The sequence below is a fragment of the Falco punctatus genome (genome assembly GCF_963210335.1).
Source record: "Falco punctatus genome assembly, chromosome: 8".
Classification (NCBI taxonomy): Eukaryota; Metazoa; Chordata; class Aves; order Falconiformes; family Falconidae; genus Falco; species Falco punctatus.
Window position 1 is genome coordinate 47,224,054 of NC_137588.1, and position 24,204 is coordinate 47,248,257.

Sequence of the window (24,204 nt, forward strand, 5' to 3'; positions counted from 1 at the left end):
CTCTCTGATACACGTAAAACCATCGGGCAGGGTCTAGGAAAAAGTGAGAAAAAAATTTAACAAAAAGAAAGTGACAACCATACACAGCTTTGTCTTTTGTTAACTTTAAAAGGGACATTGGAGGTGTTCTGCAAATGCCAGAGGATCACTTTTCCCAGTAACTGCAGGATTGTTTCCAGATATATTTTACACTTTTCCCCTGAATTGCCTCTTTCCCGTACCCCAAGAGGCAGAAAAGGAAGTCAGAGCTTGCTGTCCCCTGCATGGCCATGAAACTCTGAGCAGCATGTGAAGTGAAGCGTGCATGCAGTCATACAAGCATCCATGCATACAGCAAGACAGCAATGCAACAGTGATCCTAGCAACTCTGATAAGGGATAAGAAAGACTTCGCATGCAATTTTTTTTAAGTCTACTGAGGGGCAACAAGAAGGGCACGCAGTCTTCTGCTTCCCCTCCACAGCTTAGCTCTTTGACAATTGTAGAAATAAAAAAAAAATATTAGTAAGAGTGAAGAAGTCTCAGGTGTGTCTGGAAGACTAATTGTTGCTCTTTGCAGTCATTTCGCTTGCAACACAGTCATTTTATACTATTCTCATGTCCCCTGGAAAAAAATTCATTAGCAAATTAGGTTAAAAGTTTTAAACCCCCTCTTTTAAATATATGCATGTGGCTTCTCACAGCATCAGTTTCTTTTACTGGAGAATTGGGTACACAGTATGATCTGCATTAACCTGCAACAGGCATGAGTTTTCATCAGAATATTACTACCTGTGTCTCCCTGGCCCTACCTCCACGGCCCGGGCAGCTCCTGCCCTCAGTCCACCTGGCATCTATTTCCTTCATTTCCATGTAGTCTGTGCCTCCAGCTGCCCAAACCTTCTTCAACACCTTCTCACCACACCATCGGCTCTGCAGTGTCTTGCCTCCTGCTGCTGCCCACAAAGCCCACCCAGTCCCCTCTCACACACCAGCCAGTGCATTTTAGCCCACAGATGGTGCATCTATATCCCCCTAATGGACACTAGCATCAAGTCGGCACCAAAACTGAGCGATTCTCACTGCTGCGTGTTTCTCTGTAGAGGGGGTGACAGGAAAAGCAGTGTATGAAGACTGTCTAAGCTCACATAATGCACCAGTCATTCTTCTTCTCTCCATAGACCGAGAATGCCAAGACCTCATTCTCCAGCTGAATCCGTCTTGCAGCCAACCACCTCTGCATACCCTTGCGCAGGCTATGACCAACTCAAGGCCTCTACCTGAAACCTTAAGGCCAAGAAATTCCACCATGAATTCTTTAAAGCCATTTAAATAATCCTCATGCTCAACACTTTCCCTTTAAATAAAAAAAACCCAAAACACATTTAGAAGTGAGCATGTGTTTTTGTTCTGGGACATTTAAGGAGGCAGCTTACATGCACTACACATCACATCATTAAGCTGTTGGAGCGGTTGAACCTTCTTTCATTATTCTCACTCTGAGGTTTCTACTTTCAGCTTGCTCAACAGGTGCATAACTAGAAGAAATGAAAAAATCTTTGGGACTGGTTGTTAAACTCGACAGGAATAGAGAGAATTTACTGTGCATTGGAGAATTTAATAAAACATCTGGCCACAAGAAAAAAATTGGCAGAAGCAAATATTAGAACATTGCTTCCCAACAGCATCACTACAAGATGTAAAAATGCCTGGTCAGACAGTATTGCTGAGTCTTGGTGCTTGGCCTCACTAACTCTGGTTCAGCTGTCCTCAGCCTGAGAAAGGAACAACTAAAGCAAAAATCAAGACCAACAAAGAAAACTACAGGGGATGATTCAGTTGGCTGCTGCAGTGCAAGAGTAATGGTGATACTGAGAACAATCGCATGAGGCAATCAGTAACAGAACTGAACCCTGCCTGCCTGCTTGTACAGGGACACGGTTCATAGATCAGTGACTACAGACACCTCCACACTTTCCCCTTTTGAACTGAAACTTCAGGAATACTTACATGAGATGCTGGTCCTACAAAGAGCCTACAAACCATGAATTTAAATCGCTTATATAGATCAAAACACGTACTACAGAGAGCAGTACATACTAGAAACTTTAATGAAAGCATATAAAACAATTAGTAAAATTTAAACTCTACTGTACCACATGCAGTATAATCATATGACTTATTAACCTTCTTGATTCACCAAGATAGGTTTGTAATAAACAAAAAGAATGAGCAAGTTGCTTAGAGGCCCTGAATCTCTGCTGATGCAAAAGTGTCCAACCATTAGCCATGAAATCACCCACTGCCAGGGAAAACCCACTTTGCTGGGTAACCTGAGGACAGGGAAAAAAAAAATAAAAATCTCCCATTTCAAGTTTAACAAGGATAGTTCTAAATTTGCACGTTAACACTAGCTGCAAACTAATTTCCATTGATAAGAACAAAGAGATGTAAATGTTGTCATTAGAGAAAGCACAAAAATAGCATCCTGATTTAGAAAGGGTGAAATCAATGCATAAAAAGAGCTGGAGAGGTCCCACTGTAAATATTGGGCTTGAAAAGATGAAAATGCATCAGAGGTGATTAACAGATAGCAGGAAGACAATAGAAGTGCTGCAAAAAAAAGAGAAAGATTAGCTATTTTTCTGTATTGAGTAACCTTGTGGGTTATCAAAACTTTAGGCTGTAGATAATACATTCTGGATATAAACAATGTTTTCTTTTTCTCTTTATAGAGATAGGAAAAAAAAACCCTGAGAAGAGAAATAGAAAAAAGCTTCTTGCAACAATACAGTTTTCTTCATTGTATGAAAAACTTCAGAGTCAGCTTTCAAGGGTTCAATTGAAAATTAATTCCCTTCCAGACTATTAAAATTATAACTAAGAGGTTTTGGTTTACAGTCTCTATTTAACACCAAATTGCTTTTTTTTTGAAAAATGGCACTTTTCAATAAGCTTAACAGAAAACTTCTTAATCATCATCTCAAATTCATATGCTTATGTCTACTTAGCATATTGAATAGTACAAATAGGAGAAACTAGTGTTGTTACCACTGCAGAAGCAGTTACTGAGTACTTTATTTTTCATCCCTTTCCAAAGGAGTCTTAGGATTTTATTTTTTTTTCCAAAACCCCCTAGGTTATGCATTACTCTCTGGGCAGTGAAATAGAGCAATTTCTGAGCAACTACAGATCAACGAAAAGGAAGATAAATTGGCAGAAACTCAGTTTATAATTTCTGAGGATTATTTCTGAGATGTTTTCTGTTTACAAACAGCAGGTAACACCATAACTAAACCATCAGGACTGTGTACATGGAATGGGACTGCCCACCTGTACCTGACCATTGTGAGCTGCAACAAAACTGTAGTAGCGAAGCCAACATAAGACCCTGCATAACCCTTATATATCCAGTTGCATTTTTTAATTTAACTTAAAATGTTTTCTTTCCTTCACAGCCTAAACAAAGATGAGGGAAAACCAAGCACAAACCTCGAAGGTAGCAAAATAAGATGCAAGAATGATAGAAAAATGGAGAAAAGATTGAATTTGCAGCCACCTAATCCTATTTCACCAGTGGCATGCTAATAAGATGCTTACATTTGTTTGTGCTTATGCCCAATCCTCTGAGAACTCATAAACTATCTGAACAGCAGTGGATTTTATGTTGTTGCAGTTGCACTGGCCGGGAAGACATCACACTCCCCAACATTAGTGTTTGATTTCAGTCCTGTTATGTAAGGATATAAACATGGCAGGTTGTCTTCATTTTAATGCAAAAAACCCCAATCCTGTTGCAGAGCAGAGCTGTAGTACAAGGTAAAAAGAAGATATTTTCCTGTTTGTCTTACTTCTAGAAACCAGAGTACTGGAGTGCTGCAGGGTGTGATGGGGCAGTGAGCAGGCTAGAGGTATAGCTGCCTCAGTCTCTTGTTTATCAGGAAGGCTTTCAAACTCAGAAAGCAGGTTTTCTAGGCTCTGAACCAGGCTACTCACTTGTTTGATAGGATGAAGTTAAAGGAACTCAATAGAATAGCTTTATGCACAAATCCCCCACTACCAAACATACTGAGGGGATAGGTCCTTAGCTCCAGGATTGTTTTCAGCCAGCTCTGTTGTTTTCTCAATATACAGGAGCCCCAACACAACCCTTCTGCCCTCAAGGAGAAATAGATTTGTTCTATAAACATAATAGAGCTGGTGGAAAAACTACTGTCCTGCTGTTGTGTCAAATCTGTTGTGGAGGTGCTAGGTAAAAGCCTACAACAGGAGCTTCTTTGCCCTTGGCAGGCTCTAGTTAGGTCAGCTGGAAAACTTCCTCAAATTATGTGATCTGCTGCTTCTCTGAGTAGTAGGGGGTGGGGGGGGAGGATATTGTAAAACAGAGATCTCAGTACCTGCCCAGCAGAAGGAGAGCTGCATGCTTGCTGCCTCTCAGGGTGAACGGCCTCTTTTTTTGTGTGCACTTCAATCTTACTCACTTTTGAGGGATCTTATGTCTAGCATATCATGAGCATGTTCCATTTCTCAGTGTTACTCCTTGCCGTTTCAAGTCACATTTCTTTACATTGTCATAGCACAACAATTTACACCACAAATCAAGCCTCACCTTCCACTATCCACACTAGAAGGTGAGAAGCATACTCTTGATTGTTTTTGTGCTTTATAAGAAACATAGTACATCACTTAGCATTGAAACAAGGTATTGAAATGCCATTTTGGTAACACACCAATTACCAACTGAAAAGAAAGAAAAAATGAAAAATACATACTAAGTCTTTATATGGTTGAATAATTTTTGTATGGTTTGTTAAACAAATACATTTCCTACAATACATACATTTTACGTACCATGGAACTTGGTAGCACTCTCCATTTTACTCTTAATATGGAACTGTGAATACATTCAGCATCACTTCTTCAATTCAAACATCTCTGCACAAAAGATAGCTCAGTCTGACAAAGTCACCTTCTGAGACTAATTCTAGTTTGTGCATTTTGTTGGAATATTAAGTGCTATCTGCTGCAAGTATATACAACCTTCGTTCAGTAGACAGGTATATAGCTAGCAGTCCCTTTTGTTGTTGGTGGTTTGGACATAGCTCCAGGTAGTGAGTTAGGAGACGTGCCCATTCCCACAGTAAAACCCAGGAACATCTCCTTGAACACCTTTTATGGTGGGTGGCTGGGGTGGGATGTACTGAGGGGCACAGGTGCCACATGCAGAGCAGCACACACACAGCACTTTGGAAAGTTTTCAGTGCTGCAAATCATATAAATTAAAAAAAAAAAAAAAAGGATTTTGCTCAACCTCACAAGCTCAGGTCCAGGCTGAAGTTAGGCCAAAGGCACTGCCTAAGACCATGTCCAAACTGCCACCAACACTGCTTGTGTGTTTTGCAATGTTTTCTGCTGTTTTTCAGAAATTCTTCAGCTGTCCCAACAGCAATCCAGGCTTCAGTTTGTACAATTTTTACCCAATCATCAGTAACGGAATTTGTGTAAGAGGAGATTCTTTACTCCTTTTCAAACACAACTATACATCCATAAAATGAATATAAAATTCAGACCCTGAAAACCTCTGCCTGAAGAGTTAACCCAAGGACAACCACCCACAACCAATCCTTTTCATACACCAAGTGGTACTTCATGAGTCATGGTTACAATTAAACTGTAGGACTGGAAGGGCACAAGTGCTGAAGCTTTTTCTCCAGCTCCCAAAACCCAACTCTCTGCTCCTTCTCAGATGCCCTGCAGCAGAAAATCTCAAGATCAGCAAGAAAATTCTCCCATCACATTAATGGCCTTGCAGAAGAATTCACAATAAGTCATTTCCCTTTAGGGGAATCAAAGAAAAAAACATTGGAATACACTGTTCCCCTGAAAAGGGAGTTTTGCAGAACTTGCAGTATTTTGCTAGAAACACAAAATGGTTTATGCAAATCAGTTCTTACATCCTTAGCAGGACTTGAACTGGAGAGCCCGGGCATTCAAGAAGAGGAATAGCTAAAACATGAATTGCAACACGACCTAAAAAGCTATCTTGCTTGATAGCACTGATAGCTTCTTTTAACCTCCTAGTCATGATCATCAATAGCATCAGCAGCATTATTTCCTCATGTTAATGCATTACAACCAGGAGTGCTGTTTCACAGCATGCAACTGCTTACGAATCTATTTCCAGCACTGCTATTGCAATGAATTATGCCTCAGTAGCTCTCCGGCAGAACAGGAAGGAGTAAAGGCAATTTGTAAAGCCTCACCAGTAAAATGGGAATAATAACGCTTATACATCCAGACATGCTTTCCCACTGCTTCATGCAAATCCCTTCAACTTCATTAACACTCAGTTAATGCATCTCCCTTGTTACAAATACGTCTGACTTTGTACTTTGGTTCTGTGCTGTCATGTAAGACAAAGCTCCCCTCCAGTTACAGCAGACTCATTTTTTTTTTTTCTAGGCTGATATTTAGGCAGTGCTGAAAGAACAGTATTTGATTCTAAACCACTTCAAATACTTCAAAGAGCAATCCAAGGAATGCAGCCAAGAGTAACAGAATGATGAGGCTGAATGATGACCAACAGGAAGAACTGATGGCAAGCAGACAGGTGATTAAATAAACATTAAAAACTGACTTATCTGAAGGAAGCGCACCAGATTCTTTCATGATATTCCCCGAGCTACTGGCAGTACATGCTGCTGAGCTTCCTTTCTACTCTAGCACTGGTATAACAAATCAGGTTTAATATGGCTGCTGTTGTACGCACACATACATCCATTCCCTTTCCCAGAAAAGCAGATAGGTGGCTTCCCAAGCAGGGAAGCAGTCACCTGCCATGCCATGCTCCACCGCAAGGCTTTATAACAAGAGCTGTGAATCAGCCATGTAGAGAAGTGTAATCGCTGAAAAGAGCAAGTCTCAGGGCTGGTGCAACAGGGAAAAACCCAGCAGATGGCAGAAAGCATTTCTTCTACCCTACCAGCATCAGCCTGAGAAAAGCAGATTGAACCCCAGGGAACAGCTATGAACCAACACATGATGTGGTCACTAACCTTCTTTTCGAAGGCAACATCACCAACTTGTCCCAAGTTGTCTGTCCTATCTCATAGAGCAAGCCGAGCAACCCAGGGCAATTTCCAAAAAGGAGATGAGCATTCACAATGCAGGCACATTAATTCTTGCTCCTTTTCAGAGACTTTCACCTGCTCAGGCTCTGTGAGACAGCCCCCCTCCCCGAGCTGTTTCTGTGCTGCAGAGTCAGGCTTTCTCTCAATCTGGGGCAGGTGCTGAACTCCAGCTAGCAAGAATCCTTTGCTGTGCAAACCAGCCACAGAAATAAAGTCAAGTACTGACCTGCCTGAAAAACGGGAGCAGGGGGAGGGCTGGGGGCGATCAGTATTCCAAAAAGCTGCTGTTCTCGGCACTTCACAGTCTAGCACAGTGTGCCTGGGGAATAGCCTTTCAGCATTATTCTTACCCTGATCAGTGTTCCTCATTTCCATCAGCTTATTCACACTTTGTAGGGTTTTCTTCTTGGAAAAGGTGACACAAGAATGGCTGTCTTTGATCAGACCAAAAAATACATCCAACCCAGGGAAGAGAACAACAACAGGATGACAGAGTGACACTCCTGAGAACCCTGTCCTGGTCTCCAGCAATCCAAATTCAATTTCCCAATCCAGAGCTGATGTCTTTTTACCCAAGACATGCACAGCTCTTTAGCAAATTTCAAGCCTATGTACTTAATACGCACAAGTATAATATGATGAGCTTACTTGCTGTAATAAAATGTAATTTGGATAGCACCAAGTACCATCACAGGTAACAATAATGTTAATGGCTGAGACCTTTACACCACCCAGCTGAGCTCACGGAAGGTAATTCCCTTTCTGGAGCTTGACTTGATCCTGGGCTCTATCAGTTTTATCTGCGATCCTGAAGTCAGGCCCCCACCATTGCACAAACACATAGCAGGGACAGTTCCTGCACAAAAGGTTTGCCATCTCGGCAAAGAAGAAAGCATAAAGAGCATTCTTTCCCTTTTAGTTGTCAAGAAAGAGTGCTCAGAGAGGAGCAGAGGAGTTTTTCCTGCGTGCCAAGGCTGTGGCATGCCTGTGCAGCCCTGGCTCACGAGTGTTTGGTTGACAGTTGCCCCCCTGTCAGGACATTTGCCCGGAGTCACACAGGGAGCCTGGGACAGAGCTGGGGTTACTCTGGGATACCCTCAGTCACACCTGAGTAAAGGAAAAAAAAAATCTATTGTTAAAAATCATCATTTGTAATTTAGTTTTTTAAATTGGTCCTGGGTGGAGGTGAAGAACAGAAAATGAGGAAACGTTCATGCAAAACCTATTTCCTGAAAAATTACTGTCTAACTGCAGTGACATGTCTCTCTCCCCTGACAGTCTAATAGCTGGGGACGTGACAGGCAGCAGAGGGACAGCCTCAGCCTCCAGCAAGGGGCACAAAGCCCCACATCATCAGTTTTCTTAAAGATCCGTTTCTTATTAATGGATAAATAGCCTGGCAGAAAATTCTTACCACAGCCACTCACAGATTAATCCAATAGTTTAGATTCATTACTATACTGCTACTAAAGTTCAGATCAGTAATTACTGCTTGATAAAAAAAACAAAACAACAATCCCAAATTAAACTGATGTCTCCCACACGTGTTTTGGTAAGGAGCAGAGAGGGGAAATGAAGGATATGGAGGCAGCAATCTCCTCAAAAACATGTCACTAAGCCACTGGCCTTAAATGAGCTCCCCCAGATTATGAAATGTAGGGTGAGCCAGGACCAAGGCAAGATTTTGAATCCAAAGCAGCAAGGGTAAAAGAAAACCAGAACATGTCAAGCCATCAAGCCATGATGCTTTTTCAGAACAAATATCAGAAACTCTTCTGAGGGCATTTAATAAATGAAATACTCATAGGAGACTTTTGAATTATAAATTAAGTAACTGAACTTTCTTTTTTTCTTTCTTGGAATAGGTTATTCATCAAAAAAACCTCTGATGAGCCAAGACAATGCATTACAAATGGACTTATTCTCTGAGTTTTTTCTCATTGAAAAGCAAATCAGAGACTTTAAGTCCCTTATTTATTACTGCACTGATTTCCATGAACATTGGTTTGCTCTAGCTTTGAGTTAGAAAAAGGCTTTTAGAAGAAAAATAGTCAATGAATATATAATGCAGAGGAATCAAGCAATCAGAAATAGTAATTAGTTCAGTACCTAATTCAAGGACGTGTTATCCTTGGGTTCTTATGGGAAAACCAGAATTTTGTATTTGTGCATTCAGGTAGGTTTTAACTACAGGGTAAAAACTAAGTTGTTTTCCCCCTTAGAGGCACCTTTTTTGAACAGGTGGGATTACCTACACTTGGCACCGGCTGCAGAACCGACACGAGACCTAAGCAGGCATCCAGAAGAGGAAGGTAAATAGACAATGGTGCAAGGACAAACACAACTGAAACCACATAAAACCCTTATAATGAGCACTCGCCATCACATACGCAGTGTTTAAGGTCATGATCGCAGGGGATCACAAAGCTGCAGCCTCACCTGAGATTTCTTTATTCTGGACTGGGACTTTCCACTTGAAAAGAGAAAATGTGTGTGTGCATTACCTTCTCATCCACAGCCTCGCTGTGCCTTCCCAAAGGCATGCCTGTGCCGGTGGGAGCACCTAAACATAGCCTCAGATATGAAAGGCTGCCACAGCAGCCACCAAGCCAGGGCAGCAAAAGGGGCTGCTGCTTCCCAGCGAGTGCCCCACAGCCACCAGTGTGCCAGCTGGGGCAGGTGGCCCCCGTGCCTGAGCCACCCACGGGTGAGTGAGCAGCTTGGGCTGAGTTCCCAAAGAGGGCACTTGAAGCTATTTGGAATTCTGATTGGTTTGTGGGAGACATCACTTTTCCAGAGGTCATGTTCCAGTTGGGAAAAACAAATAAAAATACCCCTTATTTGCCACAAAATGGAAGTTTTGTCTGTGATTTAGAAAAGTTCATTTTGGAAAAATATTTCAAATTTTACTTTTACAAATGTTCAGATTTCATGGTAACACAGGCAGAAGCCATCCTCACCTGCACAAAGTTTGTGGCCAGCTTGTCTCATTTTATTTGCAGTGCAGCAGCTCTTCGCAGCTTTTTCTCTATTAAGTTACCCAGATCCATAAGTTTTTACCTCTTTATTAGGGAACTACAGGGCAAATTAGCAGAAATGTAACATATGTATGCTCATAGCCAGGCACCTACACTCTGCACAACAGAAATTTCACGCTAAAGATCTTTTTTTAAAAAATAATAATTAGTCATTATTTGTACTTTGGCCTTAAGTCTCAGTTTCTTACAATCACTTTTTTTTTTAAATGAAGCTTTGAATTGGGTTTGTTTCTTGTGTGTGGTTTTTTTTTTTCCAAAGAAACAAATATTTATTTCCGCCAAGCTGAACATGTGTGGATCTGCTCACATTTATTAAAGAAAAAAAAAAATCTTTACTCACATACACTTTTTCCTGTTTGGAAACAGCAGTGTGTAAAACAATTTGCTGTGTAATCATAAGGCAATGCTACCATCCCCAGCAGGAGTGAATTTGGAAGTAATTAGGAGACAGGACACCTCACCACCGCATTATGGCAATTCACCTGTGCAGACTAGAAAAAGCACAAATTATTTTGGTCCAGGCACAGCTCAGGAGTTCTATTCAATACACTACAGATCCCACCCAAATGAGACAGTATCACCCAAAACATTACTACTTTCCATTTCACAGGACTTGTGTTTGTTGAACAGATTGCTCCAAAATGTGAAACATAATTAAGCAGAACATAAGTAGCAATTAAGTCTACTTCCACAGAAGAAACTGCTCAAAAATACTGTTCCAGTCCAGATCCAGATCTTTCAGTAGGACATGAGAAAATTTGCCAAAATGCCTTTGCTCCTATTAATAAGGCTTTCTGCTGAAGTAAACGATGCAAACCGTGGGGGAGCTGACAGCATCACACCTTGGTCACAACTCCCAGCGCAGAGAGCTGGCAGCGACACAGGTTATGTTTCCATAGATCTGTTGTTAGAGAGCAGCACCTACACCTCAAGCGTTTAAGTGAGCCTGATCTCAGGCAATAGATAGAAGCAACCAATACTGCCTGGAACTCTTTTTCACAAAAAACATTAGCGTCCTAATTTCTGGTTTTCCCAGGAGTTGAACATGAAGTAGGTCTCGAAACCCTAACCTAAACCCTTCTGCCATTAGCACCTCTCCAGATACAGCCTACGTACGTCCTGATTCAGAAAGGGAGATGCTGTAGTACGTACATATTCAAATTCTTCAGCCATGTCTTTAATTGTTGTGCCTAAACATTTGGAACACAGACAACTATAAATCAGATACTTGCTTTTATATATACACACCACTGCCCAAGACTGAGGGCATTAGCTTGCTGAAACTCTTCATCCCAATTAATGTCAGCTCCTGTTGTTAAATAAAAGAAAATAAGAAAAACCCATCAAACACACTAGATTCTTTGAGTTAGTAAAACTCTAGTGTGAAAACAATAATTTACTTCAAGATATCTAACAGATTCTGTTTCCTTACAAGGAATCTTTTTGCCCTTTCGCCAGGGCCATACCTGGTCCGTGGTGAGACTCAGGAGCAGCTGTTTCAGTCAACTCACTTGGCTGCTAATCCCTCCACGTAGTCCTGGTTGTCCTTCCACCCTCACCTTCCCCTGCGCTCCTACCTCCAAAGGGCAGCGTGAGCATCCGCCAAGCTGAGGGCAGGCTGTTTCTTCTTTTAATCAGCTCTGAGACACTCTACAGAGAGGAAGCAATCCAGAGCATCACACACCCACTCCTGAGGACGGCAAGCACACGCTGGGCTCCTCTGCAAAGCCTTGTTAATCCACAGCCATGGGTACTGCAGACAGCTGCTGATTTTGTAAGGGGGCAGAGGAAATCTCACTGGAGCATTTTGATCCAGTTTTAAGTGTCCAGAGAATTAGCAGAAAACCATTTAAAACATCTCCCCTAGGAAGGAGATGGGAGTTTTACTAAGAATTACTCAAAAGTGATTTCTCTTTGTTAACTCTTCATTAAGATTTAACACTCAGAGAAGCAAACAGCTTTGAGCTAAGCCTTTCCTTTCAGTCAGGAGTCCATGTCTCCCTCCCTTCGCTCAGCAGTCTGCAGTGGTCTGCTGAAACCCTACAGGTACCCACGAGGGGTTCAACACATTGAGAAGATCCCTTCTGGAAGTGCTCTTAGCCACGTTTGCATTTCTTAGGGTGAGCAAACAAATACATGCACAGTGTGATGATGTAAAGATCGTTCACATGGGTTTCTACGTCCCACTGAGAAGCACAAATGTCAGTGTGGAGGGGACAAAAGACCAGACACATTGGTACCAAGTAGTAAAGCAACCCCATAAAACCGGAGCTAAAACCCAAGCCTGCCACGCATATGGTGATTGATCCCTCTGCTGGGGTCAATATAACAAATACGCCAGCACCACGTACCAAAGGAGGGGCAGAACTGAGCTAGACCTCTCTGAACTCCCACACAGGAGCCAAATCACAAGCAGTTACAAGCCAGAAAGCAAAGCAGACAGGGAGCTGAAACTCTGGCAGATAAGATCAGAAAGTTTCAGGAAACAGGCAATAGCTTCATGATTTCCAAAACTTGGTCCAGCTAGTGGTGCTGGGAATCTCAAAACTTTTTTCTTGTGCCAAAAGGTTAATGGGACAAGCACAAAACTTGCTCCCATTTTTCTCTTTATTCTGCTTCTCCTGGAAGGGCAGTAGGGACTGCCACGAGGCTCAAGACTGTAAGACACACCCTGCCTAGGTTGTAGATGCAACCAACTATGCACTTGATGAGCTGCCATGAAGTCAAAATACATAATTATTTAAACCTTTACCATGCTAAAGTTGTAAGATTTCAATTCCACTAATTTGTTAGAGGATCTTTCTGCTTCTGAAACATAGTAATTTTCAGACTGGAAGAGGAAAGCCATGAGGTTTACAGCTTCTCAGGCTGTGGCCTGGCTTTGATCAGCCCCCTGAAAATACTACAAATTCAGAGATCTGGTCTGTTTTTGGAATACCACCAAAAGAGGGTGATTTGAGGCTAATAAACATCGGTTCTTGTAAACACTGGAGCTGCTCTGGTTGACAGCGTCTGAGGACTTCTGCAGGCAGAAAACAATAGAGAACATGGCCAATGCCAGAATGCAGCTTATTAAATTTTCATGCTGATTCTGATTACTTTCATTTAGCAACACAGATGTGCAACCAGGATGAGGAGATATAGTGCCCATGAGCACTGGGAAATGGCTGGCAATATGAGCAGTTTTGGAAACCAGTCACTTAGACCAAATGCTGCTCACAGCTCTTACCAGTGACTTGATTTTAAAGCAGCCATGAAAACATTTTAATATATTAGACTTCACAATTCTGATTCTTCCTTTCTGTTTCAAGGAACGCACATAGTGGTCCAAACAACTGAGAAACAAAGATAGGAGAGCACTGCTAAGAATAGTTTTAAAAAACAAAAAGGAATTATAAAACCACTCCATACATGATCAGGATTAAATTAGATATTTTTTTTTTGTCTGAAGCATCATCAACATACACTGAGCCACTCTAGTCTGTATGAGCAAAAAAAGAGGCACAGCAAAGAGGTTTAGATGGACATGCCATCGTTGGTAAGCTCATCCCAGTAACAACCAAAAAGCTGCTTGTGCTGACGAGCCCTTTGGCCCTTTCCCTTTTGCTTTGGGCTCTGACATCAGGGTACCATAGGACGATCAAGAAAGGGATGAGGTAACCAAGACCCTGGTCTAGGATCTACCCGGGGAAGCCTGACCTGTCTGTGCAAGTGGTCACTGCTATTTATTTTAGGGAGGAAGAAACATTTAGCTTGACATATTTTAACTGGAGCATGTAAAGAATAAAAAAAGGAAGATTTCCTTTTCTGAATGCCTCAGATTTTATCTTGTAATTTCAATTCCCCATATAATCATCTACAACAAATTCAATAAAGCTTTGGCCTAATCCCAGAATAATAGAAAAATTGAGAGTTAGAGCTTTGCATGTACAAAGACACAGAGGGAGCACCCACAGCTGGAGTCGGCATGTGCTGCCAGCCCTGCTCCAGCAGCTGGGAGCCCACCCTGGGGCAGCTGTACCAGCTGGTTGTGCGGGGACCGAGCAGCACTGTCCCTCCTGGCCTTAGGGACAGGTCTGGCAGCTTCACCTTTCTCTTATTTGTGCCTAACCCTCCCCCCCACTGCCAGCCGAGCGCTTGGCCACAGCGGCGGGTGCCTGTGCAGGGTGCTGCAGACCCCCAGCAAGCCCAGGTCAGCGCTGCGGGCACAGCCCCGGCCCCTGGGCGCCCAGCACCAGCGGCTCCTTGCACCCACTCCTGCTGCCGCGTGGGACCACGGACCCTCACAGCCTCGCTGTCAGGAAGCATAGTGGACATAAAATGGGCAAGTGAAACGTTTTACTTTTCCCACAGTGTGAAATCTCCTTTTAAGAGAAAAAGGATTAACTGTTTAAGTAGTTAAATTAATTAGGACTTAATTAAGATACATTTGGACATGCATCCTCAATTCAAGGTTCCCATGTGAGGATTTAAGAATCATGGGAGAGGGATTAAGGTAATGTTAATTATGTTCCATTTATATTGACTATTTAAATTGCTATCCCTTTCCAATTATGAGCGCCTCTAACTCAATTTCTTCAAGAAAAGCAGCCTTACCCTGAAATTCTCAAGGATGTTCTTCAGCCAAAAGAAATGTCTCCCCCTACAACTGTAAATTTATTCAAGCCCAGTGAAATGATTCTGGATTTCAAAACATGGCATGTTATACTAGCTCCCTTGTGGTTCTTGCAAGTTTTTTAAAACCAGGAGACAACCAGGCAAACACAGGCAGGTTAGCGTTTAAATGAGTGATGCTTCATGTCAGTGAGACATGGTTCAGCAGCAATGCAACAAGCTAGACCACAACTCTCATTTTGAGAGTTACTAATAACAAGGCATCCACGATAATTCAGCAAGTCAGTGAAAAAAATGAGCAAGTTTTAACAACCCACCAGAGAAAAGCCATTTCAGAGACCGCCCTAGGGCCAAGTCCAGGGATGCATCCTCAAAACCCACTTAGGCTCTTCAAAAGTTCGAATTAGCAGCCTCAGGTCACACTCCTCTTGTCCCTCCCACCCTAATGCCCCCTCCCCTTCCCTCTCTCCCACAGCAGGTAAAAGTAAGCCTAGTGTCCTGCCAGGGACGCACATACTGCTTTCACCTGCACTCAGGGGCATGGCGAGGGCTGGTGCTGTTGACAGGAACCCACCTCAGGAATGAAAACTGAAAGCACAGCTGACTGCTCTTTACAGACTGTATTAAAAGTGACTAAAAAACCCATATGTTTAAAAGATTCCAAATAACTTTTGTGTAGTGATGATCTAAGTTATCATTAATGGCATTCATAAGTCAAAGAACTTTATTAAACCTGGCCATGTCTCTTCAAAACAAATGCTGTTTTCATACTATTTAATTTCTATAATTTAAAGATACATGGTGAGGAAAAAAAACCCACCCAAAACAAACCAGACTTATTTTCTTTTCTGCTGCAATGAGAAACCACATTTGTTTCATAAAAATTTACCACCATTATTTATTAGCAGGCAGAAAGCTTCGAGGTATAATAAAAATTTGGTACATAAAGCTGCAGCTGCCTGAGGAGAGGGGGAATTAACTGTAATGAAACTGGTTTAAAAGAGCCTCATAATATCACTTGAAAAAAAATACCAAAAAGAAGGTGGTAGAAGCAAGAGGAAAAAGAAAGGTTTTTTGTTAAGTCATAAAATATTATCTGTTCTTTCTGCTAAATTCTCATGTGAAAAAAAGACAAATTTTACTCTGATCTTTACATTTAAGATGCATACCTGGAAGAAGCATTTTCTCTTCCACATATGCTAATAGTGCACAGTTTAACATGCTGTAATTTTGTCGGATGAGTATTTCTTCCTGAGCAGCATATTTTTTTTATTCCTAGTTTAGAAGCTTTTGCTGGTCATCAGAAATGTGATTAGTCAGCTCTTTAAGCACAACTAATTTCCCAGTTGCTCCTTGGAGATAAAAGGAACCCAGCTAACAAACCTTCACTTGGGAAAATAATCCCAGTAACATCTAGATATGGAATCTTTTCCATTTGCAATGCAGTAGCAGGACTAAAGAAACAAAACACATTGAGAAATTCAGTTTTGGGGAGACTGTACAATTACTTGTATACTCAAACCTGCACCACAAAGGTAGCTTAGAGCAGGGTATCTCTCTCGCCCAGTTGAGTAAGACAGGCAATGATGTCATTTCACTTAGTAAGATATTACAAGTTCTTATCATGTGCATTTTCATTTAGAGATGCATTTATATTTAGCTTTGTGGGTGCTTTAGTCATCTGAATGTTACATTTGGTAAACAGCTCTGGTGCAAGTAAAACAAATCGATTGAAAGTCCTCAGTGCAACACCTATATAATTATACAAGATTTTAGAAATATTTACAGCACTCAGATTCAGTTACATTCTAAAGGAAAAAACTTTTGCACTTGATTAAGAAAAATTGTTTCACATGCTGAATTGATCATGAATGGTAAATGTCTGTAAGCATAGGCCTTTGTAGTGCCTTGTTAGACAGGCTCTGCAGGCAGCTTTTACTGTGCAGCCTATACTTACAGTGCATCCAGCCAGCTACATGGTCCCAAGGAGCAGGGAAACCCTAGCACAAGATTATTCATCTTAACCTTTTTAATACATAAAATTCAGGTCACAGTACATTTATAAAAGCCAAAATACACTATTACTATAAGATGCAACTCAGACTTAAACTGCTAGTTTCTTGTTTGGCTAGTCAGAAGGCAGCCAGATTTTTGCATTATTGAACTTGCCTATAGGATCACCTTCTAAGACTGAGAGATAAGCTGCCAAAGTTCACCCTAAAATAAATCTGCACAGCCGAGTTATAAATTAATATCCAAATTTCACTACACTTTTTTTTTTTTTGTTTCTGACAATCTTTCTCTTTCACTCTTTCCCTGCTCAGTTTCACAGCAGATAAAAAAATAACATATAGACCCTATAGACGAGCCTTGGCAACATCCCTGTTGATAAAGCTAGCAGTAAAGTGTTTGAAAGTACACATGGGCTTGAAAAAAATAAATAAAGAAAATCACTACATTGTGATGAGTCTTAGTGAACGATGCTAAAAACCCATGATTATGTGGCAAGCAGGACTGTATTTAGATTATTGTTGCAAATGACATTCATTAATCACCATGACTGGCCTGGATCATAACATTCTCCAAGATAAACTGTATTTAATTTCCCAATTCTTTATTATAATTAATATTATATAGTTGGTTTTAGTCCACCAAGCAGACCAGATTTGACTACCAACACAGACAAAAAGCACAAACCCATCACACAGTACCAGTATGAAGTTACACATTTTGCCAAACACAAGATACTAAGTTAAGTCTCCAGGAAAGGGGAAAACACCATTTGTAGCCATTTCTGTTAGAATTTTTTTCCCCTGGAATCTAAAAGGATGAAACACAAAATACAGACTTTCAAGATTTCATCAGAAGTACAGAGAGCAACCCAAACCATACAGATGGGAATGTCACGCTTTTCCTTTAGCTCCCTCTGTATCCCAGATCCTTGACTGAACTATACCAAATCCTTCCTCCAACATTTTGTATTAAACAAAGGTTTCATGCTAAAACTTTAATTTAACAGCACTCAAAAAGACATATTTGTGCCTAAGTCAGCTACTTTATGTTCTTTCAACTTCTACAGCTCCAAACAGGGCAAAAGGCTCTGGGCTCCACTTCATGCTCTGCACTGTGATCTTCACAACCCTTGAAGCAAAGGCAGCAGAGCCTGCACCACTACTTACCCCTTTTATAAGGCTAATTACGTATCTTTTGTTGCTCTCTCCATCAGGAGATTCTATCTCAGTAATCAACAGGCAGGTTTACGGTTGAGAAAACTGGAGAGTTTGAGAATAAACTAGCTGAAGCTTTGTCCGAACTTCAGAGGAACAGAGGAACTTTGTCCGAACACTACAGAGGCTCAGGTTCAGGTCAGGTATAACCAGCACTATCTCAGCTGATGCTCTCCAGCACCCCTTCTCAACAGAAAATGGGAATTCATGAGGTACGGGGAGCACTGAAAGGGAAGGGTGCTCTTCTCACTGATGTAAACCAGAAACAAATAGAAGTCAGAGGACTTCAGAGCTAGAGCCAATGAAACACAAAGTGGGTTTTAAAATAAGACCACATCATTTTATACTCATCCAGCAACACCGTGATTCCTGTTGTTGTTGTCTGAAAGGCAGCAAAATGACAAGTTGGTATTCCAACACAGAAATCCCCTCTTCTCAGGGGTGCAGCACTGTCTACTGCTGTCACCATTTCTGGGCCTTGATGGAGAAGGCACATGGGATTCATGAGGGATGAAGCGTCTGTGTGTACTCGGCATTTCAAAGTGGTTCCGCAGCCCACAAATGCAGAGCTGTGCATACGGAATCCATTTTCTATGCTATTAACTATCCTAGGAAGTTTATAATGGTGTTAATATTGCAGAGCACTTGGATTTAATTCTGAAGGAGGTACAATTTCAGGGTTGGTGAAATGAATGTCTTTGGGCATCTTCCAGACAGCTAATTAGTATATATAAATTATTTAAATTATTACAGAGTTGTGGGTATATGAATTAAGTTTTCAGCAAAGCAGATAATGTGGGAGAGGTCTGGAAGAACACACACACATATATATATAATCTGCTAGGTCACAAGTAGTCTATATTAACATCATCACACCCTGCTAACATACTAAGATTTTCAATCATTTATGTGTTAACCTGCAGTCAAACACCAGCTCCTTTTGTGTTGCATACACCCAGTCTGAATAGTTGCCATGCCTCCCCCAAACTCTATTATGTTTCAATTCTAAGAGAAAAGCCTGGATTATCATCCTGCAGATCAGTATAAATGTAAAAACATATTTGACACTGACAGGACTTAAGAGGTTCCATCTGAGAAGTAGCACACATTGCAGGCCGTGCACAGGTGAGATGGTTTTTATTTTCTACTGTTGTTTCTGTAAAACTGTTAATGCGAGAGAAAGAAGTAGGCATATAAATAGCTCTCTGAGAAAACTTAAGTGGTGACAAATTAAATAATCAAATTGATAGTTGTTATCAAAGTATTGTACTTCCAGAATAAGATGAGAAGAAAATTAAACTCCATTCTGGCTTCAGATGAATGATTCCCTGAAAACTTCAAGAGGCAAAGAAGTTGCATTGGAAATTTGTCTTCATTACCCAGCCCTTACTGATGGGACTGACTTCTGGCAAGTCACCCAGCAGGACAGTGGCCAGATAGGACTAAAAGTCAGATCTTTTCAAGCCTCACCCTGAATTTTGCCTGTTGGACAGCATTTCAAGTTATATACCCCATTAGAAGGTAGGTAAACACCACAAATAACTGGAGCAGGTATTCTGCTAGTGTGTTTGGATTTCTGGATTTGATAAAAACTATGTTAGTATACCCTCAGTGACAGAGTTCTTGTGCTACTCCCAGTGCCTGCTGTGCAGGAGGAAGCCACCACATCAGATATATTTAAGCAGACAGAACACGATATTGTACCATCAGCACGTGCACTTTACCTCTCGAACACGCTGTAATAAGATCAGTGTATTGTTACAGAATCCTAAGGCATACGAGCAATTGTGCAATTGAAAGGGAGAGACATATGACATCACCCTGCCAGGGTCTACATATCATGAAACCTGAAGGCATCTGAAGTAGCTGAGAGAGGTGGAAGGATCAACAGAGATATCCGAATTAGTTCCAAAAAAAAATTGGCTGAAATTTCAGTCCCTTTAGAAATACTTTGAGGTCTTTACCAAAGCCAGGTCTGTCCAAAGTTTTGCAAGAGGACGTTTAGACAGATTTAGTGTCACAGGATGGCTTCCTTAAAAAGCTTGCCCTTGTGCTGGTGCTCTCCATCCACTCCAGCAACAGTTCACGACTTACTCGTCACCTTCACCAGTCAAAGGATGGCTACATTCAAATGTAGCTCAAAACTCAGACATCCACTCTAACCCCCTGCAATGTGACAAGTCTCTCTGCAAGGAAATTACACCTCTTGGCATCCAGATAGACTTAGCTTTTAATTTAAAACATCTTCAACTTGTGTCTTTAACTTGCTGATACATGTTAATTAAATTTACCAGCAAAGATGTGCTTCACAGAAGATTGTATCTATCCCCCTGAGGATTAGCAGATAAGGGCAGCTAGAGGTTAGGCTAGATCCTTCACATCTACTGACACTTTACAACTTTGCTGCTGTTGATATATTAGAAAGAAAAAAACATAATCTTCCTGTAAAAATGAGATCCTTCCAGATTATACTTAAAAGCTTTGCTTTAACCTTCAGAAGGTTAGGGCTTTTTTTGGTAACATTTTTTTTGGAAACACTCTCCCTGCTAAACAAAGTAACCTGTATGGGACTGACATACAATCCTGCTTGAATCTCCCATCATCCAGCTGCTCTTCCATCCCAAAAATACACCAGAGAAAGATCTTGAAGGAGAAGAGAAAACAAACAGTGAAAGAACAGAAAACCAGGCTCATCAAATGTACCCAATTTGATCTGTAGTTACCATCTGCCAAACAGCCTGACACCTGGTTCAGTAGCACTGGGGAATCTCTAACTTTGGTAGCCAACACTTCCACAGGATATGAATTAAGAATAGCTTCAACAGCCTCTCAGAAACAAGCTTTGCACAAGGGCAAGCATCTTCAATGGTGCTGCTGTTCAGTTTAGAAAGTGGCGTGCATATATTTTTCTTAACCCACACAGCTTTTCCTTGAAACAAGCATCTGCTTTGCAGGCACTACACGCACCGAAGTCTCCCCCTTCCTCTACATGGACTGCATTTATCCCCACTGCAGCTTGCTATGACATGGATCCACATGTATGAGTGCCTCCCGTGGCATCCAGCCTTGCCTCAAGTATGCTGTGTTTCTGAAGGGGAGAGGCAGCCTGGGCTTGTCATTTTGCAAGGCAGATTTGATGCAGCATGTTACAGTCCACAGTTTCTCTTGCAGCTCTAGAAAACGGGCAAAGCACAAGCTCCCTCCTCTTCAGAGGTTTTTTCTTGAGGAAAAAATTAAGCCAAACAAGAATTCTTGCAGCAAAACTGAGGATATCTATCAAGTTTTATGTAACTCTATTAAATTAATTATAAAATAATCTATAGAATACTAACATCTTCTAACATTCTTCCACCTTGCAGACAAAGTGATGGATTTAGCGAGACACTCTGAAGGGAGAGAGGTGAGATGGAAAGAAAGATATGTAAATAGGTACAAAACTCATGTACTATTGCATTTTTGTATACATGGGAAATTAACTGAAACAAATCATGGAATTATGGTGAGCAGATATTTTAAAAATTTTACTGTGGTATATTGGTATGTTTTTTGCATGCCTACCATGTTTTTTAAAAAAGGCCCAAGTAGTCCACTTTGAAGTTTTCAGTAAAATAACTAAGATAGCGATCAAACAGCTAGATAACTATCACAAAGGTTCACGCTTTTCAAACCATTAACAAACTTCGTGGTCAGCTCAACATGCAAGTTCTTCAAACACTAACACATAAAGCACAATAAGCACTTCTACTTCACAGAGTAGTTTACTTTTTATCTCCCCCTCCAGCTCTGTCTATCCCACCGGAAACACATCCCTTTCTTCTCTTGGCCATCTGCTACAGAACTTAATGAAGGGCACTTCTATGCTTTCAGCTGTTCTCACTTCTCAGAAACACTTACATGTGCAGTTTGCTGTGCTTGGGCTTTCTGTTGATAGCACAGATGTTGATTTATTAAAAATGTGGTTTATACTTTCAAAAGGAGGTTGTTGTTGCTCTGGTTTTCTACAGCCTTACTTCACTCCTACACCTATCGCCGCTACACCCTAATGTATCCTCTTCACCAGAACATGAATGAAAATTAAAATAGCATTTCTAGCTTCTATGCTGCCACAGGTAGGTATTACACAAATGCTATTTTTTTTCTGCAATGCTTTCTATTGAAGAAGGGTCTGAAGATGCTGAGACACATTCTGAAGATGAAGACTTGCCATGCTGCACATGGAATGACTATTGTACAAACAGACTAAAAATAAAATCCATATCTAATGATTCGGAACTGTTAAAGCTGAAGGGGAAACACAAACAGAATACATCCTAAGGGATGACTGATTGAATGACCCCCCCGCCATAGTCCCACAAAATGTTATTGATCTCAGACTGAATGCTTATGTAGTTGATAACTTAGGCAGGAATTGTAAAACACAGGTGGCATTATTTTTGTCACATGAAAGAGGAGGAAGGGCATTTTCCATCTTCTTGGTATTACAGTTGTCCTGAAATGATCTGCTAGTAATTTTGGTTGGACAGAGTGTACCTCCAGGGTTCCACATCAAAAATACATAGACCAGAATTAAGAAGCCAGAGTGATGCAGTTCTTTAAGAGTTTTACCAACAATGAAAGAACATGGCTTGGGGCAGGGGAGGGCTAGCCAAATTAAACAGAGTGAACCAGCAGCCTCTGCTTTCAAATTTCTTGTATAGCGTTAGTATCTCACTAATCAACACAAATCAGGGGATCTGTTCCTGCACTGCCACGTGATGCCTGTGGGGAGGTGACACCACACCACCTCTTCACACCACACAGGAAGAGAAGGGGAAGAAGAGGACGGTACCTCAGCCAGAGTCTGAGAGACAATCCAAAACACAGGGCTGCATTTCCCATCATATTATCATCCTGTTTTCCTTCATAGCTTCCCAGGACTGGCAATCACCGAGTGTTCCCTACCTTCAGGAAACCGGGAGACCAAAGGCAGGACCTTCTGTTTTGTCCTGGAAAGGATAAACAACTAAAGAGGAGGGAAGGATTTCAGGACCATATAATTTTTTTCATCTTTCACTTTAGTTCTCAGGAAACGCTGGAACAACCAACGATGTGTGCTTATAAGCATGGGTTACTGAATTGTCAAAACTGCAGTAGAATAAAGCTGAGTTGATATAGTGCATCCTTAGGTGGATAAGAGAAACAGAGGATACATTAAGTCTTTATCTGACTAGTACCTTTGGCCTCGCCTCACATATCATTCCCCTGAAAACTAAGGAAAAGAATGGTCTACAAAACTGCCATGAGGTAGATAGAAACTGGCTGCGTAGCTGTTCAGACTGGGCGGCTCTCAGGGGTTCAGATCAGAACAAAGGAAGGATCAAACAACTCCACTGAGGTCTTTCATGGGTCTAGTCATGGTCAATGTTTTTATTACTAAGCTGGATGATCATGTTACAGATTTGCTAATGGTTAGAATTAATTAACTTTATTTGTTTTTATAAAATCATTTTGATAGAAATATAGAGGAATAAGAGATATATTTTAATGAAACTAGTTGCACAACAAAAGCTGCTGTGAAATCCTCTGTACAGCCCTGTACCAAGGCCAAGAACTGAGAGCAACTGAATGAAACAACTCGCAGTTACCTGCCAAGAAATCGTGAACTTTAATAATTGATATAAAGAAATTGTATGGAATAGGGACAATAAGTGAAGTGCAAATATATTTACTCAAAGAATGTAAGTATAGTAATTAGGTCATGTAACCATAGTTTAAAAGAAATAATTAATGAAATAACTAATGAAAGAAGGAGTCTGTTTAACTTTCTCTAACAAGGAGCCTGTTTATAAGTTATCTAGAGGGAGTGACTAAAAGAAACAAGAAGAAGAAACAGGTGGCTGACAAGGACATAAATTAGCTCAGACAGATAAGAACACTGCAAACTGGCAAGATCATCACATTCCAGGCACAGGGTGAGAAGTACACCATGAGGCAGACCTATGGCTTTCCTCCCAAAGACCACTGCCCACGTCCCAGAGACCCCTGCCCACAATTCTTGTAAGAATTTGCTCAAGCGCAAAGGACTGATAAGCTAATTAACATACAAAGCAAGAGTATGTTAATGATTTTCGGGAAATGCTATGTTTATGCATGAATACTTAATGAATATGTATGAATAAGTTCTATATGAGGTGTATGATTTTGAAGCTTGGTGTGCGTTGATTGTGAGGAGACTCAC

The 24,204-nt window shown here is 41.1% G+C and overlaps 1 protein-coding gene across 9 annotated transcripts in view; it reads right to left on the bottom strand.

The window, feature by feature from the left end:
• The window catches only part of KCNIP1 (potassium voltage-gated channel interacting protein 1), a 435,471-nt gene that overhangs the window by 26,438 nt on the left and 384,829 nt on the right, over positions 1 to 24,204 (bottom strand). The window contains exon 1 of one of the 9 annotated variants that reach the window (XM_080400003.1): positions 11,613 to 24,204. This exon is cut by the window's right edge and continues 9,879 nt beyond it. The exons of 6 other annotated variants lie outside the window; for them this stretch is intronic. Coding sequence is in view for 2 of the 3 variants with exons in the window: in XM_080399995.1 (XP_080256121.1) it covers positions 1 to 118 (118 nt within the window). In the remaining variant the exon portion in view is untranslated. 2 more of the 9 variants (XM_080399999.1, XM_080399995.1) reach the window with 2 other exon arrangements.